Genomic DNA, 19793 nt, shown 5'->3' on the forward strand with positions numbered 1-19793 from the left:
GGACATGAAGAAAGCTCTTAAACACACGCGAAAAGAAGAGATCACCCTTCTTATGGGTGATTTTAATGCCAAGGTCGGCTATGGGGAAGATGATGACGTTGTCGGAAGATACGGGATAGGAAAGCGAAACGAGAGAGGAGAAGCACTTGTCCAATTCTGTAAAGAATTTAATTTTATAATTACGAACACGTGGTTTAAACAACCACCCAGGCGTCTATATACCTGGATGTCTCCCGCTGATAATGAACGGCACATAGTAAGGAATCAGATTGATTTTATAACGGTGAACAAGAGGTTCCGAAACTCGATAACAACCGTAAAAACCTACCCTGGTGCAGACGTCCCATCTGACCATAATCTATTGCTATCCACTTTAAGACTACGATTAAAGAAGCTAGCAAAATCAAAACGAGCAGAACGAGTGGATACACAAAAACTTAAAGACGAAAATGTTAAAACCGAAACAAAACAGGAATTAAATAGAAAAATAGCTGAAATCAAAGAAAAATCATATAACCATATTGAACGAAAATGGATGGATACAAAGAACACCATAGTGGAGACGGCAAAGTCTAGACTTCTCACAGAAAGGAAGAAGAAAAACTCCAGATGGATGACCGAGGAAATATTGGACCTCATGGAGGAGCGAAGAAAATATAAAAACAACAACGAAGAAAGATATCGACAAATCCATAGCTTGATTAAAAGAAAGATCAAGGAGACAAAGGAGGCTTGGCTGGCAGAGAAATGCACCGAAATCGAGCAACTGGAAAACCAACATGATTCGTTTAATCTACATAAAAGAATCAAAGAAGCTGCAGGTTTATTCAGACCTAGAAACACAGGGATGGTCACAAACATAAATGGCGAGGCACTACTGGAGATTGATCAGAAGATAGAAAGATGGAGGGAGTACATGCAGGCACTCTATAATGACGAGAACCGAGGCACTTTAGAGGAACAAATCATAGAAACTGGGCCCTCTATAACCACGGAAGAGGTTGCGCATGCAATCAGGAAGCTTAAAAACAACAAAGCAGCAGGACCCGATGAAGTTTATGCAGACTTGCTAAAGCTCATAGAACAAAACCACCTAGACCTCGTTACAGAGCTATTCAATTACATTTATGAGAGCGGCACAATCCCAGAAGAATGGTTGTTTTCAACATTTATCCCCATACCGAAAAAAATCACAGCTAAAAAATGCGAAGACTACAGATCCATTAGTCTAATGAGTCACGTTCTAAAAACATTCCTAAAAATCATACATGAACGTATTTATCCCAAACTCGAAGAACATATCGGAGAGACACAATTCGGATTTAGGAACGGACTCGGTACACGGGAAGCATTGTTTAGCCTTAATGTTCTAATACAAAGGGCACGCGATGTTAACTGCAATGTCTTTGCCTGTTTCATCGACTTCGAGAAAGCCTTTGATAGAGTAAATCACAGGAAACTATTGGAAACGCTCAGACAGTCAGGCATGGATGACAGGGATATCCGCATTATATCTAACCTTTACTGGAATCAAAAGGCTCGTGTTCGGGTGGAGAATGCACTCTCTGAAGAGTTTGAAGTACGCCAAGGAGTTCGACAGGGATGCGTGCTCTCTCCTCTGCTCTTTAACGTTTACTCAGAGAGACTGTTTAGAGAGGCTCTGGAGAATGCAGAGGACGGCATTTTAATAAACGGCGTACTCATTAATAATCTAAGGTACGCTGACGATACAGTCCTAATTGCAGACACAGCTGAGGGTCTTCAAAGGCTAATAGACAGAGTAACGGAAGTATGCGAAACCTACAACATGCACCTAAACATAAATAAAACAAAGGTCATGATAATAAGCAAACAAGATATTGATGGCCAGTTTTATGCAAATGGCTCCCAATTAGAAACGGTTACATCGATAAACTACTTGGGCACATTTCTTAACAATAAATGGGAACAAATAAATGAAATTAAGATCCGAATTGAGAAGGGTAGAACAGCTTTCAACCGAATGAGAAGCGTGCTGTGCAATCTAAATATAGGCTTACACCTCAGAGTCAGAGTTCTTAAATGCTACGTTTTCTCAATACTAACACATGGGGTGGAAGCTTGGACTCTAACCGACGCTGCATGTAAACGTCTGGAAGCATTTGAGATGTGGTGCTACAGACGCATGCTTAGAATATCATGGACCTACCGCGTAACCAACGAAGCCGTCCTACAGCGTATGAGAAAACAAAAAGAGGTCTTAAACGTAATCAAGGAACGCAAACTATCATACTTCGGCCATGTTATGCGAAACCAGAAATATAGCCTACTCCAGCTTATTATGCAGGGCAAGCTTAACGGCAAAAGAGGTCCTGGAAGACGAAGAATATCGTGGCTGCGAAATCTAAGACAATGGACGGGAATGACATCTATGGATCTATTTCGGGCTGCAGCAAATAAAATCAGATGGGCCATAGTAATCGCCAACGTCCACTGAGGATAAGGCACAGGAAGAAGAAGAAAGTGTGTGTGTGTTCGAAGTGTTTTCGGAGCGCGAGCGTTGAAGGTGCCAAGTGCGATTTTGGCGAAACGTCTGCAAGATTCCAGTCGGAGTTCAACAAGCGAAGGGATGATATCCCGGAATATAGTGTCATCATATATATATATATATATATATATATATATATATATATATATATATATATATATATATATATATATATATATATATATATATATATATATATATATATATATATATATATATATATATATATATATATATATATATATTCTCACGTATTGATTCACGGATGGAAAAATATGATGACACTATATTCCGGGATATCATCCGTTCGCTCGTTGAACTCCGACTGGAATCCTGCATCCGACTGGAATCCTGCAAATCCTGCATCCGACTGGAATCCTGCAGACGTTTCGCCAAAATCTCACTTGGCATCTTCAATGCTCGCGCTCCAGTGTTCGAAGTGTTTTCGGAGCGCGAGCATTGAAGATGCCAAGTGAGATTTTGGCGAAACGTCTGCAGGATTCCAGTCGGATGCAGGATTTGCAGGATTCCAGTCGGATGCAGGATTCCAGTCGGAGTTCAACGAGCGAACGGATGATATCCCGGAATATAGTGTCATCATATATATATATATATATATATATATATATATATATATATATATATATATATATATATATATATATATATATATATATATATATATATATACACATATATTATCTTGTGACTAGAAGTGATATTTGGTTTGTCCAGTTGGTTTGGTTGGTTTGTTCAGTTTGTTCAGTTTATTTACATTGTTTTGGCCATGATGCAAGAACCAACCACTACTTTTTTTAATCAAGTTATTCCAATCAATTTCTAGATAGAGATAGTGTCAACCCTGGGATACTCCCCTTGAAATATTTAACACATTAGAGGTATATTTTTTTTATATTTTAAAAATAAGTATTTTGCACCCGGATGTATTTATTTATTTACTGGTACACAAGCAGGGTCCTCTTAAGCATTAAAATAGGAGAACATAATAATATCTAAAGGTTAATTAACAACAATTCAAATAAGGAGAAGGGAGAAAAATAAATACACAAAAGCCATCAAAATTATTCAAATTTAAAATTGAAACAAATACACCGATCTTATACATAGAGAAGGAAAAGAAAAGGGTCTTTTTCTTTTTTTTTTATTACATTTATTTATTGATAAATACAATATAGAATTAGTCTGTTTATTTATTAATTTATTTTGTAGTGTACTTTAAATAAGTAGAAAATCATGTGAAATTGTGAGCAATTCCAGCCATTAAGATTTGCAGCTCTTAGCATCAGTAGAGTTGCCGTTTTGTAACGTTTGTAATTAATTATAAAATTAATGCTCTGCGAAGCACGAGAAAATAATAGATCAATTTGGAAAAAACTTTCGTAGAGAACATGGGGAAGATTTCCAATGCTTTTATTTAAGTTTATCGATAGATGAATGTCGACAACTTTGAGGAAATTCTTGCTCCATATGACGTACGCTGAAACGGACACATTTATCATACGTTGGCAGATTATTTTGACTCCAATTTGTCCGGGAGATGATGTATCGCTTGCCACTTTCAACGCCCGTTGAGGCGACACCAATTTGCCGTGGCGACATTAGTTTCGAAATTTAATGACGTAATAAAACGATAACTTTATAGGCTCGGAATAGACAATGAAAATAACCCGCGAGAAATCCAGTAACACACTACTGCGAGCGGAAAGTTTGCCGGACCAATGGAAACAACTATTATCAAGTGCGCAAATCGAACAATGCGCTGTCGATACGTGAAAAACAAACAAAAGGGGGCCCAAACAATTACCGAATTTAAGCTGAAAAGCGTATAAAGCAAAAGGGACTCGCTGAACCGTATAGAGCTCGAATAATAAGAATACAGCTGATCGAGTCCTGTGAGGTCCTGACTTTAACTCCCGGGCATAAAAAATCACCACCGTAACTAAATCAGATGTTCACGGCCTAAACTTATTAAAATGCTCTCCGAGAGTTTGTTATTCTTTGTTCGTTTTATGGTCGCCTTTGGTCGATAAGGTTTTCTTTACAATATATTAAGACTTAAATCGGTTTGTGGAAGCCATGAATGAAGATTTAGTTGCGACTTAATCAATGTGTGTCCAATGCTTGACTGTGCTATTTTTGAAACGCGATTTTAGCACTTTAATGTAACGTCAGGCAAAATTGAAGGTAGAAAATTTACATTTGTCTGAGACGGCAAATTCAACAAACCATACATGTTTTTTTTTCGATGTATAGAACTTAAAATTGCCATTACTGTTCAAGATGGCGACCGATTTAACAGCTGTCAAGTGATTTATTCTCAGTTTGGTTTGGCAATTCACCATGAAAAGACTCACGCCTGGACAACGCTTGCAAATAGTGCTATTTTATTTCGAAAATAATGGTTCTGTGGGGAATACGTATCGCGCACTACGTCCATTTTATCGTCGACAAAATCGTCCATCAGAGCAGTTCATTCGATTAACCATGGAACGTTTTCGCACCACGTTTACTCTTATTGATAACTCGCATCCCCAGAGACGCCGTAGCTGTAGCTGTAGAGCGTAGCATTGAGGAAGTCCCGAATGAGTCCATCCGCCATCGAGCACAGGAATTGGATCTGTGTCCATCCTTTATGGAAGATTTTGCGGAAGGATCTTGGTTTACGTGCTTACAAAATCCAACTCGTGCAAGAATTGAAGCCAAACGATCATCAAGTCAGGCGTAGATTCGTCGAATGGGCCCAAAACGAGATTGCCGTTGTTCCCGATTTTCATAAGCGAATTTTGTTTAGCGATGAAGCGCACTTATGGTTGAATGGCTACGTCAACAAACAAAACTGCCGCATTTGGAGCGAAGCTAATCCTCAAGTGTATGTCGAAACACCGTTACATCCAGAAAAACTGACTGTTTGTTGCGCTTTATGGGCTCGTGGAATCATTGGTCCGTACTTCTTCAAAAACGATGATGGTCAGAACGTTACAGTCAATTGTGATCGGTATAGAGCTATGATTACTATAACCATATAATAACTATGATGTCCAGGAGATGTGGTTTCAACAAGACGGCGCAACATGTCGTGCCACAATCGATTTATTGAAAGACACGTTTGGTGACCGCTTTCATGTGTTAGACCTGTGAATTGACCTCCAAGATCTTGTGATTTAACACCGCTAGACTACTTTCTGCGGGGCTATGTAAAGTCATTGATCTATGCGGATAAGCCACAACCGCTCGACCATTTGAAAGACAACATTCGCCGTGTTATTGCCGATATACGGCCACAAATATTGGAAAAAGTCATCGAAAATTGGACGTCCAGATTGGACTACATCCGTGCCAGCCGCGGCGGTCATATCGCAGAAATCATATTTAAAATGTAATGCCACAAGATTACCTTTGGGATAAATAAAATTCAGGTCAATGGAATAATCCATCGTGGTTTTATTGCAACTTAAAGTTCTATACATCGAAAAAAACAGCCGTTAGATAGAAAGATATACGGGGCGATTTAAAACCAAAGAGATAATCTAAACTAAACGTAACTAATGCTAATCAATTTTGTGCTACTAACCGAAACAGTTTTTTTAAAAAAAGAAAAATCAATTTTGGTCATTTTTTTATTATATTGTAAGACGTCTCTTTAGCTGATCGCTCAGTTCTTCATTGCATTGTCTATAGTGACTCCATATTGAAGACTCCGTAGTCCAGTTAAAAATAAATGGAAACAAAACGAACATTTTTATTGAAATAGTCAATAATTTAAATACGTATTTTCGAGATTGTACAGGAGGTCAAATTTGAAACAATCAATATCTTGACTGAATTTCTAATATGGATTTCTGACACAGCAATACCCTAAGCGCTACAGTAGACGTCTTAGATTATTTAGACAAAGGTGAGAATTGTTGGTTATGAGATCCTTTTGAACAAGTTGGAGAAAATGGGGTTCCAAGATGTCGCAACTAATTACAACATATCTGTGCGATATAAAACTGTACGTCAGTGTTATGGACGCATAAAGTAAAACTGGGGCAACTAATTATGGATCTGTATTATACTAGGGCCTTTTTGTTCTAAATCTGCAAGTATTAAATATTTGCGGACGATACTGTAATGCTCCTATTGTGGAGAAAATGCGAAACTGTGCGACTTACTGATTTGGCTAACAGTGACTTAACTTACTAATAGGTGTTATCAGAACTATAAAATTACTTTAGAGAGAACGGGTCACTACGACGAAATTAACGATGTGTTCCTCAACGAGGTTCATTCGATCTAGTATTTGGGCTAATGCTAACTATGCAATCTATATTAGTCTATAAAATCATTAATAATTTGGCAAGAATCAAAAGATATCTTAAGTATGCTAAAAGTTCTGCCAATTTCTAGTGTGCTTAAAGTTGGGCAATCTAAATTATTCTATACAATTATTAATAATTTGCAAAAATTTCTTGTATGCTTAAAACTGAGCAATCTAAATTAGTCTATAAAATCATTAATAATTTGCAAGAATCAGATGATATCTCCAATATACTATAGAATCATTTATAATTTACAAGAATCAGGGGATATCTTCAATATGGTAAAAGTTTTGCCAATTTCTTGTATGCTTAAAACTGAGCAATCTAAATTAGCCTATAAAACCATTAGTAATTTACAAAGTCAGAGGATATCTTCAGAATGCTAAAAGTTATGCAAATTTCTACTGTGCTTAAAATTGAGCAATCTAAATTATTCTATAGAATCATTAATAATTTGCAAGAATCAGAGGATATCTTCAATATGCTAAGAGTTTTGCCAATTTCTTGTATGCTTAAAACTGAGCAATCTAAATTAGCCTATAAAACCATTAGTAATTTACAAAGTCAGAGGATATCTTCAGAATGCTAAAAGTTATGCCAATTTCTACTGTGCTTAAAATTGAGCAACCTAAATTATTCTATAGAATCATTAATAATTTGCAAGAATCAGAGGATATCTTCAATATGCTAAAAGTTTTGCCAATTTCTTGTATGCTTGAAACTGAGCAATCTAAATTGGCCTATAAAACCATTAGTAATTTACAAAGTCAGAGGATATCTTCAGAATGCTAAAAGTTATGCCAATTTCTACTGTGCTTAAAATTGAGCAACCTAAATTATTCTATAGAATCATTAATAATTTGCAAGAATCAGAGGATATCTTCAATATGCTAAAATTTTTGCCAATTTCTTGTATGCTTGAAACTGAGCAATCTAAATTAGCCTATAAAACCATTAGTAATTTACAAAGTCAGAGGATATCTTCAGAATGCTAAAAGTTATGCCAATTTCTACTGTGCTTAAAACTGAGCAATCTAAATTAGTCTATAAAATCATTAATAATTTGCAAGAATCAGGGGATATCTTCAGAAGACTAAAATTTTTACCAATTTCTAGTATGCTTAAAACTGAGCAATCTAAATTAGCCTATAAAACCATTAGTAATTTACAAAGTCAGAGGATATCTTCAGAATGCTAAAAGTTATGCCAATTTCTACTGTGCTTAAAATTGAGCAACCTAAATTATTCTATAGAATCATTAATAATTTGCAAGAATCAGAGGATATCTTCAATATGCTAAAAGTTTTGCCAATTTCTTGTATGCTTGAAACTGAGCAATCTAAATTAGCCTATAAAACCATTAGTAATTTACAAAGTCAGAGGATATCTTCAGAATGCTAAAAGTTATGCCAATTTCTACTGTGCTTAAAATTGTGCAACCTAAATTATTCTATAGAATCATTAATAATTTGCAAGAATCAGAGGATATCTTCAATATGCTAAAAGTTTTGCCAATTTCTCGTATGCTTGAAACTGAGCAATCTAAATTAGCCTATAAAACCATTAGTAATTTACAAAGTCAGAGGATATCTTCAGAATGCTAAAAGTTATGCCAATTTCTACTGTGCTTAAAATTGAGCAATCTAAATTTTTCTATAGAATTATTAATATTTTGCAAAAATTTCTTCTATGCTTAAAACTGAGCAATCTAAATTAGTCTATAAAATCATTAATAATTTGCAAGAATCAGGGGATATCTTCAGAAGACTAAAATTTTTACCAATTTCTAGTATGCTTAAAACTGAGCAATCTAAATTTGTCTATAAAATCATTAGTAATTTGCCAAAATCGGAGGATATCTTCAGAATGCTAAAAGTTTTGCCAATTTCTAGTATGCGTAAAATTACGCAATCTAAATTAGTCTAGGAAATTATTAATAACTTGCGAAAATTAAATACATTAGCGAAGTTCATTTCCGTTTTACAAGGAGGGACAACAATATCTATGTAGGTATTGCTATGACAAATCAGGCACCTTTCAAAATCATTCAGCGATGTTAAAAATTTATGTATCTTTAAACTCATTTAAAGGAAAATCAAATGCTTATTACCACTAGTTCCTCTAATAAACAACAACATTCTTCAAGTATTGCCTGGGCGTAGTTCGCTTATATGGAGTCAAAACTCCACATAAGCAAACCGTCATCTGCCAAACGTTATTATTATAAAAACTATTAATGAACGGTTTTTTTAAAAGAAAGCGTAGGTGTTGCAACTTTACAAGGAAAATTAAAATTGATTATTATAAGAAATGATAATAAAACAGAAGTTATATTACAATCTCACCTGAATGCAAAACAATTGCATTGACTTGGTTCGGAAGAACATAAAAATTAATATAATTAATCAAACACTGGATTTTATACAGCATTACAAAAATTTCCCCTTTTTTCTGATTTTTAGTTTTCAAATTACAGATTTTACTTATTTACTTACGCGGTAAATACATTTTCGCTTAACATCGCATTCATTTGAAGCGATTAATTAAAATGCTCAAACGCAGATTTCAAAACAAAAATCCGCCAAAATAATCAAGCGCATTTTGCTCCAAAAAAATTACATCGCTAAAAAATTACATGCACGATTAACAGCAATTTTTAGCTCTTAAAAAATACAGAACTCTTGATGCCCTGGTGGAAGCACGAAAAACGTCAATTTTACGAAATCCGGTGACTCTTTAAAAACAAATTCGGCGTCAATATTTCTTCGCAAATGCGTTTCGAACTATCCAGATTACTTTAAACATTACACGGATAGTTGGCGCGTGAATATTTCGACGCTCCCACCAATACACTCCTCCCCGCCTCCCCACCACCGAACACGGGATCATCCCTCCCTCCGGGCACCCCCGGAGGTCCACGTGTCCTGACCGCCGCTGACGAACATCGCTCTTCTTCAAAGAGCACCGACAACTGCGCCATATACCATATCTCGTTTTGTTACGGACAAGGATTATTACGGCGTGATGATAACCCAAACTCGTCCGTACGTACGTCATTTCCGGGTCCGGATCCGTATCGAAGAATCGTTCCGGAGGATTCTTTAGTACTCGCGCCGAAAGTTTCACTATCGGAGGCGAAAAATTGTGAAGATTATGAGTGGAGACGTTACGATAAAAAGACACAGCGCGCTATCACGTCGGGAGTGAGCGTTAAGAGGATGAATTTGAAGATCCCGCGGCGACTGACATTCGCGCTGCTGCTGTTGATAGTACGGTGAGTTTTTGGTGCCGGAAAAAAAAGCCAAAATTCGATAAATGCGGTTGGTGTTACGTTTATCGGATAATTACGTCCACTGGGATTGAGTTGAAATGCTCATGGGATATTTGGTGTGTGACGTCGGAATTTGATTGTTTGGGTAGTTGGGGGATTCTTTTTTATCCCCAAAAGACTTGGTTTTACCGAAAAATTTTAAATACGCACTCACATAATTTGGCATTTTTTCATCGAAAATAGTTATATTAATATAAAATATAAAATCAAATTGGACAGGCAGTATTAATGGAAAACTGTTTTTTATTTATGAAACTCATTACATTGTTAATTATCATATCTTTCTAAATCTATCTGAAACGATTTCAAAGCTAGGCCTTAACTTTTAGTTTAAATTTAACTTTTGATATTTTTTCAAAAAAGCTCCATCATTTTAAGTTTTTGTTTGTATATTTTTTAATTTAATTTGAATCGTGATTTTCATTGAAATTTTTCTCCCAATTAACTAGACCGTTTAGTTTAGTGGGTAACTTTTTTGTAGATTTTATTTCTCTGCGATCTCAGTTTCGCCACAGAATTTCGTCCACGATAAAGACTTCTCATTTAAGTGGCTAGAGTTGGAATGCACCTAGAGTCTTACATTGTAAAAACGCTGGAAATACTGTAAGTAAGTAAGAATGAATAGGTATTACAAGGGTGATTCGATTACAGAACAAATTACTTTTCGGTCAAGGCAACATAAGTAATTTAATATTATAGAAAACTCCTTTTCAAACTATTCTGTTTCTCCAGGGTGTCTCAAAACAAATGCGAAACAAATATTAAAATTCTCATTGTATCTTTTCTTTTGTAGACATTTTTTTGCCTCCCTGCAACTTTTCCATACAACTTGCAGTTTCCAAATAAAAGAAATAAAAAATTCGTTCTGAAAATAATTTATTAATAATCATTTCTGAAACTAATTGATCTATTTATGTAACAACTATGAAAAAATAGAGTGCGTATGACTGAAAAAAATCACATCAAATAAGCTCGATGCCTAGAGAAAAACAAAAAAACGATTTTTATGTTGAGTGTTGAAACTGAAGTGGTTCCAGGAAATTTCCGTTCGCACGCTCATACATCGAATGCGTATCTACCGTTTCGGCATTAGTGTAATTCGCCGTTATTATTCGTATTTTTTATTCAAACGCCTTAAGAAATCCACTAGCATTTTTTTATCTAATTCTCTTTTTGCTTGAAAAAGGCAAGTACTGTGAACAAATCGCAGGTGACAAAAGTTTCTAAATAAAATAAAAATATTGAAAAAATATTTTTTAACAAGATATGCAGAAAGTGTGATTTGATGATAATAATGTTGCGCGATATGTTCCTGATGGTTATCATTTGGCCCAACGTTTATAAGACAAACTATTGAAAGGTATTTTAAAGGAGGAATTACGCCCTTAAGTTTTGCATTTATTTTGAAAAATACCTAAAGAAATCTTCCTCTTGCTTCATGATCATAATGATTATGAAATTGCTATAACTATATCCATATAACCACCTCATTAAGACTTTAACAAAATGACCAAGTACAAAAGAGATAGATCTCAACACAAGTTATATTAAAATTAGTATGCACAACCTTAAAACTACCAAAATACAATATACTACTAATATTATTAGGAATTGTGTTAAACACTGTAGCGATATTGTAGGTAAAAAATTTCTCAAAAAGGAAGGTCCTACGTTTAGATAGTAGGAAATCACGATGGCAAGTAAAGCATTCTATAAATATTGTATATATATATATATATATATATATATATATATATATATATATATATATATATATATATATATATATATATATATATATATATATATATATATATATATATATATATATATATATATATATATATATATATATATATATATATACAGGGTTTTTCACTTAAAACTCCGCACGCCAATAAGTCCAAAACGAAAAGAAATATTTAATTTATGTAAAAAGTAGTCAAAGTGTGGGGTCAAGTGGATATTTCCTAAAGTTTAAAAAATTCGACGCCTGCAAAGAGCTGGGCGTCGCGACGCGTCGAAAAATTATTCGATTGCAGAGACTTTGGAAATACGCGCATACAAAAGTATATATTATTTAAAAACTTTTTTGTTATTTACTCAAACTTATTTACTTTACCCGTTTCTAAGTTATACCGATTTAAAGTAAACATTTCTTGATTAATAAAAAATGTGATTAACGCTTATTTTTACAAGTATGCCATGAATGTTAGTTACTATGGCAACCATTGTTATCGCAGTTGTTTTAAGTGCAATTACAAACGTAAGTTGTTATTGCTGTATCAAAAACTTGTCACATTTTGTCACAAGAAATATCCAAATTTGTTCGGTTTAAAAAAAACTAAGAATTATTATGTAAAAATGGTGCAATTTAGCAATGAGGAAAAAGTAGACATGTTACTGGTGTTTGGAGAATCCAGATGCAATTGTAGAGAAGCAAAACGAGTTTACGCACGGCGTTATCCGCATAGAAGAGTCCCCGATGCAAAAACCTTTTCAAGTTTATGTAAAAACTTAAGAGAATATGGCAGCTTCATAAAACCTAAAAGAGATAGCAACAGGACGGCTACAAATGATGAAAATACTGCTGCTGTAATTCAGCAGGTTGATAAAAGAAAATACCGGTGTTACCATAAGTTCTTCGTGGAGAATTCTACATAGAAACTCTTTTCACCCGTACAAAAGTAAACTAGTTCATAAACTAGAACCAGGCGATTATGCTAGAAGAATGTATTTCTTAGCGACATTGTCCGATTTGTATAGCCAAGATGCAAATTTTCTCTCGAAAATTTTATGAAGCGACGAAAGTCGATTTCAAAATAATGGAATCGTTAATAGACACAACTGTCGTTTTTGGTCCGAAAACCATCGTTGGATTACAGAAAGAGGTAACCAACGAATTTTTAGTATCAATGTTTGGTGCGGCATATTAAATGGATTCCTTATTGGACCTTACTTTTACGAAGGAACTTTAAATGCAGATCACTATTTAAGATTTCTTCAAACTACACTTCCGGAACTATTAGAAGAAGTGCCTCTTGACACTAGAATGAATATGTGGCTACAGCAGGATGGAGCGCCTGCCCAAATAGTAACGAGGTATTTGAACCGAGAATATCCCAATAGATGGTTTGGTACTAATGGACCGGTAAGGTGGCCGGCGAGGTCCCCGGACATTACACCACCAGATTATTTTCTTTGGGGCTACCTAAAAAACGTTATCTATGAAGAACAAAATTAGTGCAGCGTGTGCCGCTATCGCAAGAAGGACTCTCCTACAAGTGACCCAAGCTCATCTGTTAAAAGTTTTTGATAGTTGTGTTCGAGCAGATGGACATAATTTTGAACAAAATTTTTGAAATGTCTTATTATGTAGTTAATTGCAATAATAATTTTGGTTATTAACTTGTAGGTATTTTACTGTTTTTTCATTTATTTATCATGTTATCAGAACTAAATCGATAAAAAATAATAAATAAAATCATACTAAAATAGTTTAAATCTATTGTTTGTAATTGCATTTAAGACAACTGCGATAACAATGGTTGCCATAGTAACTAACATTCATGGCATACTTGTAAAAATACTGTTGTATTCGCGTATTTCCAAAGTCTCTGCAATCGAATAATTCGCGAATAAGTCGCGACGCCCAACTCTTTGCAGGCGTCGAATTTTTTAAACTTTACGAAATATCTACTTGACCCCACACTTTGACTACTTTTTACATAAATTAAATATTTCTTTTCATATATATATATATATATATATATATATATATATATATATATATATATATATATATATATATATATATATATATATATACATATATGTAGCAATCAACTTCCGACAATATTCCGTAATAATAAAGCTTAGCTTACTGCATTACCGCTAAACCGTTTAAATATCTCAAATTACTTGAAATGACCAGATAATTAGCAGTACGGTAAAAAACATCGAGGTATGAAGATTTAATTTTTTCGCCAAGGCTCATTTAACCTCCGGGTAATATAATCTTTCCCGGCAGAAAAATATGCGAAAAACATGAGCGTTAAATATTTTATAACCTATTAAAGTTAGGTGAAGTGTATCGCATTCCGGACATTAATGAAAGTCTTTCCAAATAGTCCATCCGACAAGTTATTTTAACTATTTAAACAAATAAAGTTGGTTTAAATTTTATGCCGCTGGTTTTTTCCACCTACGATAAAAATTCTTAAAGCCCCAATTAAATGCTTAGAATATTGACAAAATATCCAAAAAGGCAAACCTTCAAACAGTATTTGGGTTTTGCTTTATTCAAAATGGTTTTGTCATATAGATATTTCGTGCAAGTATTATAATATATGTAACTATTATTATAATCTAATAAATAATAAATACACACACACTGTCTCTTAAGTGTGACTTTGATTGCAACAAAAAATAACCAGGTATTAGAGTAATACACTAGTGAAATCCGCAGCAAAATGTATATAAATTTACTATTAAAATATGAAAAATGTTTAGTGCTTATTCCCAGAAGATTGAATATTGCAATGCAACAATTTAGTATAATAATATAACAAACTAATAAAATATTGTATAATAATTAATAAAATTACTCCATCGCATAAATTAAAACAATTAATGGTTGAAATGACTTGTAATTCTGGTTTCCAAAACACGCCTGACAAATTAAATATAATTTTTGTATTTTCACAGTAAATAGCAAAACGCCATCTAGCGGCAACACAAGCAATCGAAATCAATCTCTTCAGAGCAACGTTGAGCAAGAAGCAGAGAGTCCCTGTCAACAATTTCAACTTTGAAGTTATTGACATTTATTTCCGAAAATGGTCGAACACCCCACAGCACTTTCCTTTAAGAGATAGTGGAAAAACACATAACAAAATAATTGCGTTGATTCCATCTCTACAACGGCTTCATTTTGATCTATGTGCAATATAGTATAATTTATTTATACTTGAAGGACACGATTACGCCCCCTGGGGACTATCCGAGAATATATTGAATGTTTTTCATCATCTTTTGATAAGTTTTTTCACCCCAGTTCTTTACGACAGTTATTTTTCACAGTTGAGTAGGATAAGTCTCTGAGAATCCCACATTGATTTGAATTATTGGAAAAACAGCTTGTTAAGTTTTTTGGTTTAGGAGCAATCGGATGATTTCGAAGTTTTTACAGCACGTTTGAATTTTAACATTTTTCAATTCATGCACCCAAAAACTGACGGTCGTCGAAAAAATATAGACACGTTTAAGTTATGGTAATTGTTCACCAAATCCAGGAAGTATTATCTATAGTGCATTTAAGAGCAGTCTAGATTAACAAAATGGAAAATTCCGTTCAATTCCGCTCAGAATTTGTACCTGTCAACTGGATTGATGGTGCCTTCAGCGAACGGGGAAGGGCCTTACTATAGCCCGGTATACATTGAATTAAACTCCAATTTAACGAAATGTGCTTTACTTACGAAGACGATAGCTTCTTAAATGATTTCAGAATTGCAAGATCAAAGCTTTCACCACAAAGCCACCACCAAGCAATTCAGTCGACCCTTTACCCTTCACTCGTCGACCCCACCTTCTGTAGAACGGTGCCCGGCTTGACCAAGCACCAAATCGAGTTGTGCTACCAACAGCCGGACGCCACTCTGCAGGCTCTTCAAGGACTAAATCAAGCAGTGAAGGAGTGTCAGCATCAGTTCCAAGGCTACAGATGGAATTGTTCATCGCTGAGCACCAAAGGGAGAAACCCTTACATCAGCGCCATGTTCCAGAGGGGTGAGTTGACCTTCTAGGTGAATCTAATCGCAGACAGTGTTTGTGCAGACGCCATACTTGTCAGAAACGACAACAAATAATGATGAATAATTACAAACCGCTAATGGAAAAAACTGTTTCGGTTTATCACTGGGGCGAGCATCAAAAATACATTAAGCGTTTACGTGGAAGGTCGTAAACACCATAATTTGCATACATAAACATAATAATTAAAAGAAAAGATTCATCTCTTTAAGCTAAATTTAAATTTCCATTTCGTAGTTCTCTCGTGTCCATAGACGCGTAAAATAATAACATTGTTTTGTACGCATTGTCAACGACTAAACGATACGGCGATAATTGAGACTTTTACAATGTTAAAATTGATACAGTAATCAAATTTTGATTCGGATTTATACCGCAGCCGGTTGCCGATTAAATGGGATATTAAACCCACTAAAAGCATCCGCCGATGCTTTTAACGCTGAATAATTTAACGTTCAATTTACGCGTCTTGTAGACCATCAGACGGTTTATTGCCGGGTCATAACAACGCGATGACAATAACTCCCTTGGTGACCAATCCGACCGTGATCCATTTTTTATGTCGTCGATGGCCTTTCGCTACCATTTTTTACAATTTTTATAATTGCGAAATAACCAGGAATAACAACGTTAAAAGTAATTTAGGACCTTTTGGACCTTTTATGCAAAAAGCTACTATGAACCAACATTACATGAAAAAATTAGATAAACGTGTAATCTGCTCCATAATTTTCCATCTTCTTCTTCTTCATGTCGCTGCTCCGAAAAGATCTGAAGAAGACATGTTAAACCAGATTCCGCAGCCAGGATATTCTTCTTCTTCCAATTGATCTTCTGCCAACAACCTTTCCCTGGATTATCAAGTGAAGCAGCTCATACTTTGGACCCCGCATTATGTGACCCAGATAGACCATCTTTCTCCTTTTCACTTCTTTCATCACCTCAAACTCTTTGTTCATCCTGATAAGCATTAATTAATACCTCTGCAAAATCAATCCAACTCAATGTCGCCTCTATATGACATCCAAGTCTGATGGTAGCTTAAATGAAGAGAAGTTTTGTAAATAGCGACATCTAGAGTAGGTCAATGAAGCTCGGACGCTACGCAAAGAAGACTTTGAAAAAACTAAAGGCAATGATGAATATGAGTGCCTGACTTTTGATCTTCAAAAAATTGCTTTTACCACGAACACCGACAAATATTGTGTTCTGTAAACGGCAGCTCTGGGTATCTAATGCTATATATACTATATAAGGTCTCAGCGGTAAAGGAGACCGCGGATATTATTACCAAATGCCCCAAACAATTACCTCGGGAATCAGACAATAAATATAAAAAAAATTCACATCTCTAGTGCCTTTGTGTCCAAATAGTAAACTAATCTCGGAAAAGAAACTGAAACGCAATTCTACATCCTAAATCAGATAAACGTAAAGTTGAAGATGTATATGGATTCGACATGAAGGAGCTAGATTTCAATGTTGAAACAGAGTAGAGGTAATTATAGTTAGTAGGTATTAAGTTATCGAATTTTATATGTTTTCTTTATTATTCTTTAATATCATAATTTGTTGGTACGTTCTATTGCTTTTTTTCATTTTGCAAAATCCTACTAAGGCACAAAATTTTGGTTATTTTTGAAGATAAAAGATAAAAACCTGTTCCAATTGAAAATAAGATGATACTTGTACTATTGCTACAATTTTTTTTGTGTTTAGTTTTGTATGCTCATTTAGAAAAAAGTTCATTTACGAATATCTCAATATTAATGCTTTCCTTTTTAGGTTTTAGTCTAGCCGAATACATATAAAAGTAAAATCCGTAGAATTATTACTTACGTTTAGATCAAGTACTGACCCCTCAATGATAATTTATTTGGTACTAGTTTTTTGCAATTTTGGAAACTAATAATTTTGCAAAACAATTGAAATAAATTAAAACATTTATCGTTATCCTAAAATTTTCTTTGTTTATTTAGGTGCGTATAATCTTATTTAATTACACTATGAAAAAACAATGATAATAATAATAATAATAATTACAAACATCGATGGGATTGATTTCCCAAATTCATAATTTGTAACAACTTCAAATTTCACAATTTAATTCTAATATTGTACCTACTTTTTTCGTTTCATTTTGTTGTTTTAATAAATGTATTATAATAAAAATGTCGAATTAGTTCATGTCTCATATCTATCATTAAAAATTATGAACACTACTTTAAAACTCGGTCCGCCAAGTTTGGCCCTCAACATGTCAAAGGTTGTACATACCTACCTTGAACAATTAAAATGGATTCTGATAATGTGTCCATAACGATTACTTTTTTCACATTAACGTTCTGTACATTATTATAATTTGTCATTTTTTTATCCCAACGGCTTTCGGTTTAGCTGTGCGGTCGTCGGCACAGAATCACGATGGGCGACATATCCGTCAACCGAACATATCAATCTGTATCGAAACTTCCAAATCGAATGACGGGGATTTTTTCGGTTCACATAGGCTCGTTACGAATGGCACCAAAAAATGATGTCCCGAAGCGTCGATTTGATTTCTCGGAACACCAACGCACGTGACAATCATTTTTATGGCTAAGTATTTTGATTGGTGTCCGTTTTAAACCTGGTCGTGTCCGTTTTGGCGAAATCAATTAATTAAAAGATTCTGCGCCGACCACGACACTGCTTTTGGTGCGACTGCATTTCCCCGATAATAGATTCGCGGTTAATCGTTCTTGTTCGGGCAGGCAAAAAAAATGACTACTTTATTAGGCACAACTAAGTCGGCATAGTTCATTTTGCGACAGTCCGCACTTTAAAGAGGAATGAAACTCCTGCTAGACCATCAGAGTTCATGCATAACACGATTGTGCCTAAGGGTTGATTTAAATTTTCCCTGGTTTCTTTACTTGAAGCCCAATAAGTTATTAGATTTTTTTCATTAGATTCTTATCAATAGTTATAGTTTTATTTAAGTGGCAGAACTCCTCATGAAAGTTGCTGTGGAGGTCACTTTGCTTTTTGATTGAAGCTGATGTACAAGGTTAAACAACATTCTCATCAAAATTTACATTTATACTTTATACCTTTTTGAAAAAACTTGTACCCTTTTTAAGACCAACCAACTGTAATCATTTGTTTTATAAATAAATATGCAATGGGGTGTTATTATCACTACTAGCTTACCGGTACTCCTCTAACACTCTGCAACCAACTAACATCAATATATCAAACTTATCACGTTGTGGAAGAAAATGGAATCCTAAAGGCCCAGGGATATCTCCAAAATTCTGGGAACTTAGCTACAATTGTTATTACTTTGGAGCATTATCTTTCCAACAAACGACAATGCTCTGTGATTTAATTATAGCATAATCACTCATGTATTCAGATTGGAAAATTAAAAAAAAAACTCCGACATTTTTTTGTATGGTTGACGGCATCCAAAAATATTTACAATTTTCATCTGCGTCAATATAAAACACATCGATCATCCTCCAAGAGACGGTAATATTTCGTTACAAGAGCAGGAACTTATCTACAGCGTTTAAAATAAACAATGCGTTAAAGCAATTTATAATAAAAGGAAAGGATCGAATAGGTTATATATCAGGAGTATATTCTTTGAGCTGTTGAGATTGAAATGCAATTTATATACCGCATGTCCCCCTATCTCAGTTTGGTGAAAAGTACAAGGACACTGATGTCGGAAAAGGAGATGCAGTCAAACTGCTTAAAGAGAGTCTCGAAACGTCTCCTACTAGAGCCTCAAAAATAATAAGCAATTTGAATA

At 34.6% G+C, this 19793-nt stretch overlaps 1 protein-coding gene across 1 annotated transcript in view; it reads left to right on the plus strand.

Moving 5' to 3' along the window:
* The first annotated feature begins 9860 nt into the window (after positions 1 to 9860).
* The window catches only part of LOC132696058 (protein Wnt-10a), a 29546-nt gene continuing 19613 nt past the window's right edge, over positions 9861 to 19793 (plus strand). The window contains exons 1-2 of the mRNA XM_060660608.1: positions 9861 to 10123; positions 15690 to 15970. Of these exons, the coding sequence (XP_060516591.1) occupies positions 10068 to 10123; positions 15690 to 15970 (337 nt within the window). The 5' untranslated portion in view covers positions 9861 to 10067. The remainder of the gene's footprint in view (positions 10124 to 15689; positions 15971 to 19793) is intronic.

Source organism: Cylas formicarius, unplaced genomic scaffold, assembly GCF_029955315.1.
Source record: "Cylas formicarius isolate icCylForm1 unplaced genomic scaffold, icCylForm1.1 PGA_scaffold_1__22_contigs__length_36826433, whole genome shotgun sequence".
Classification (NCBI taxonomy): Eukaryota; Metazoa; Arthropoda; class Insecta; order Coleoptera; family Brentidae; genus Cylas; species Cylas formicarius.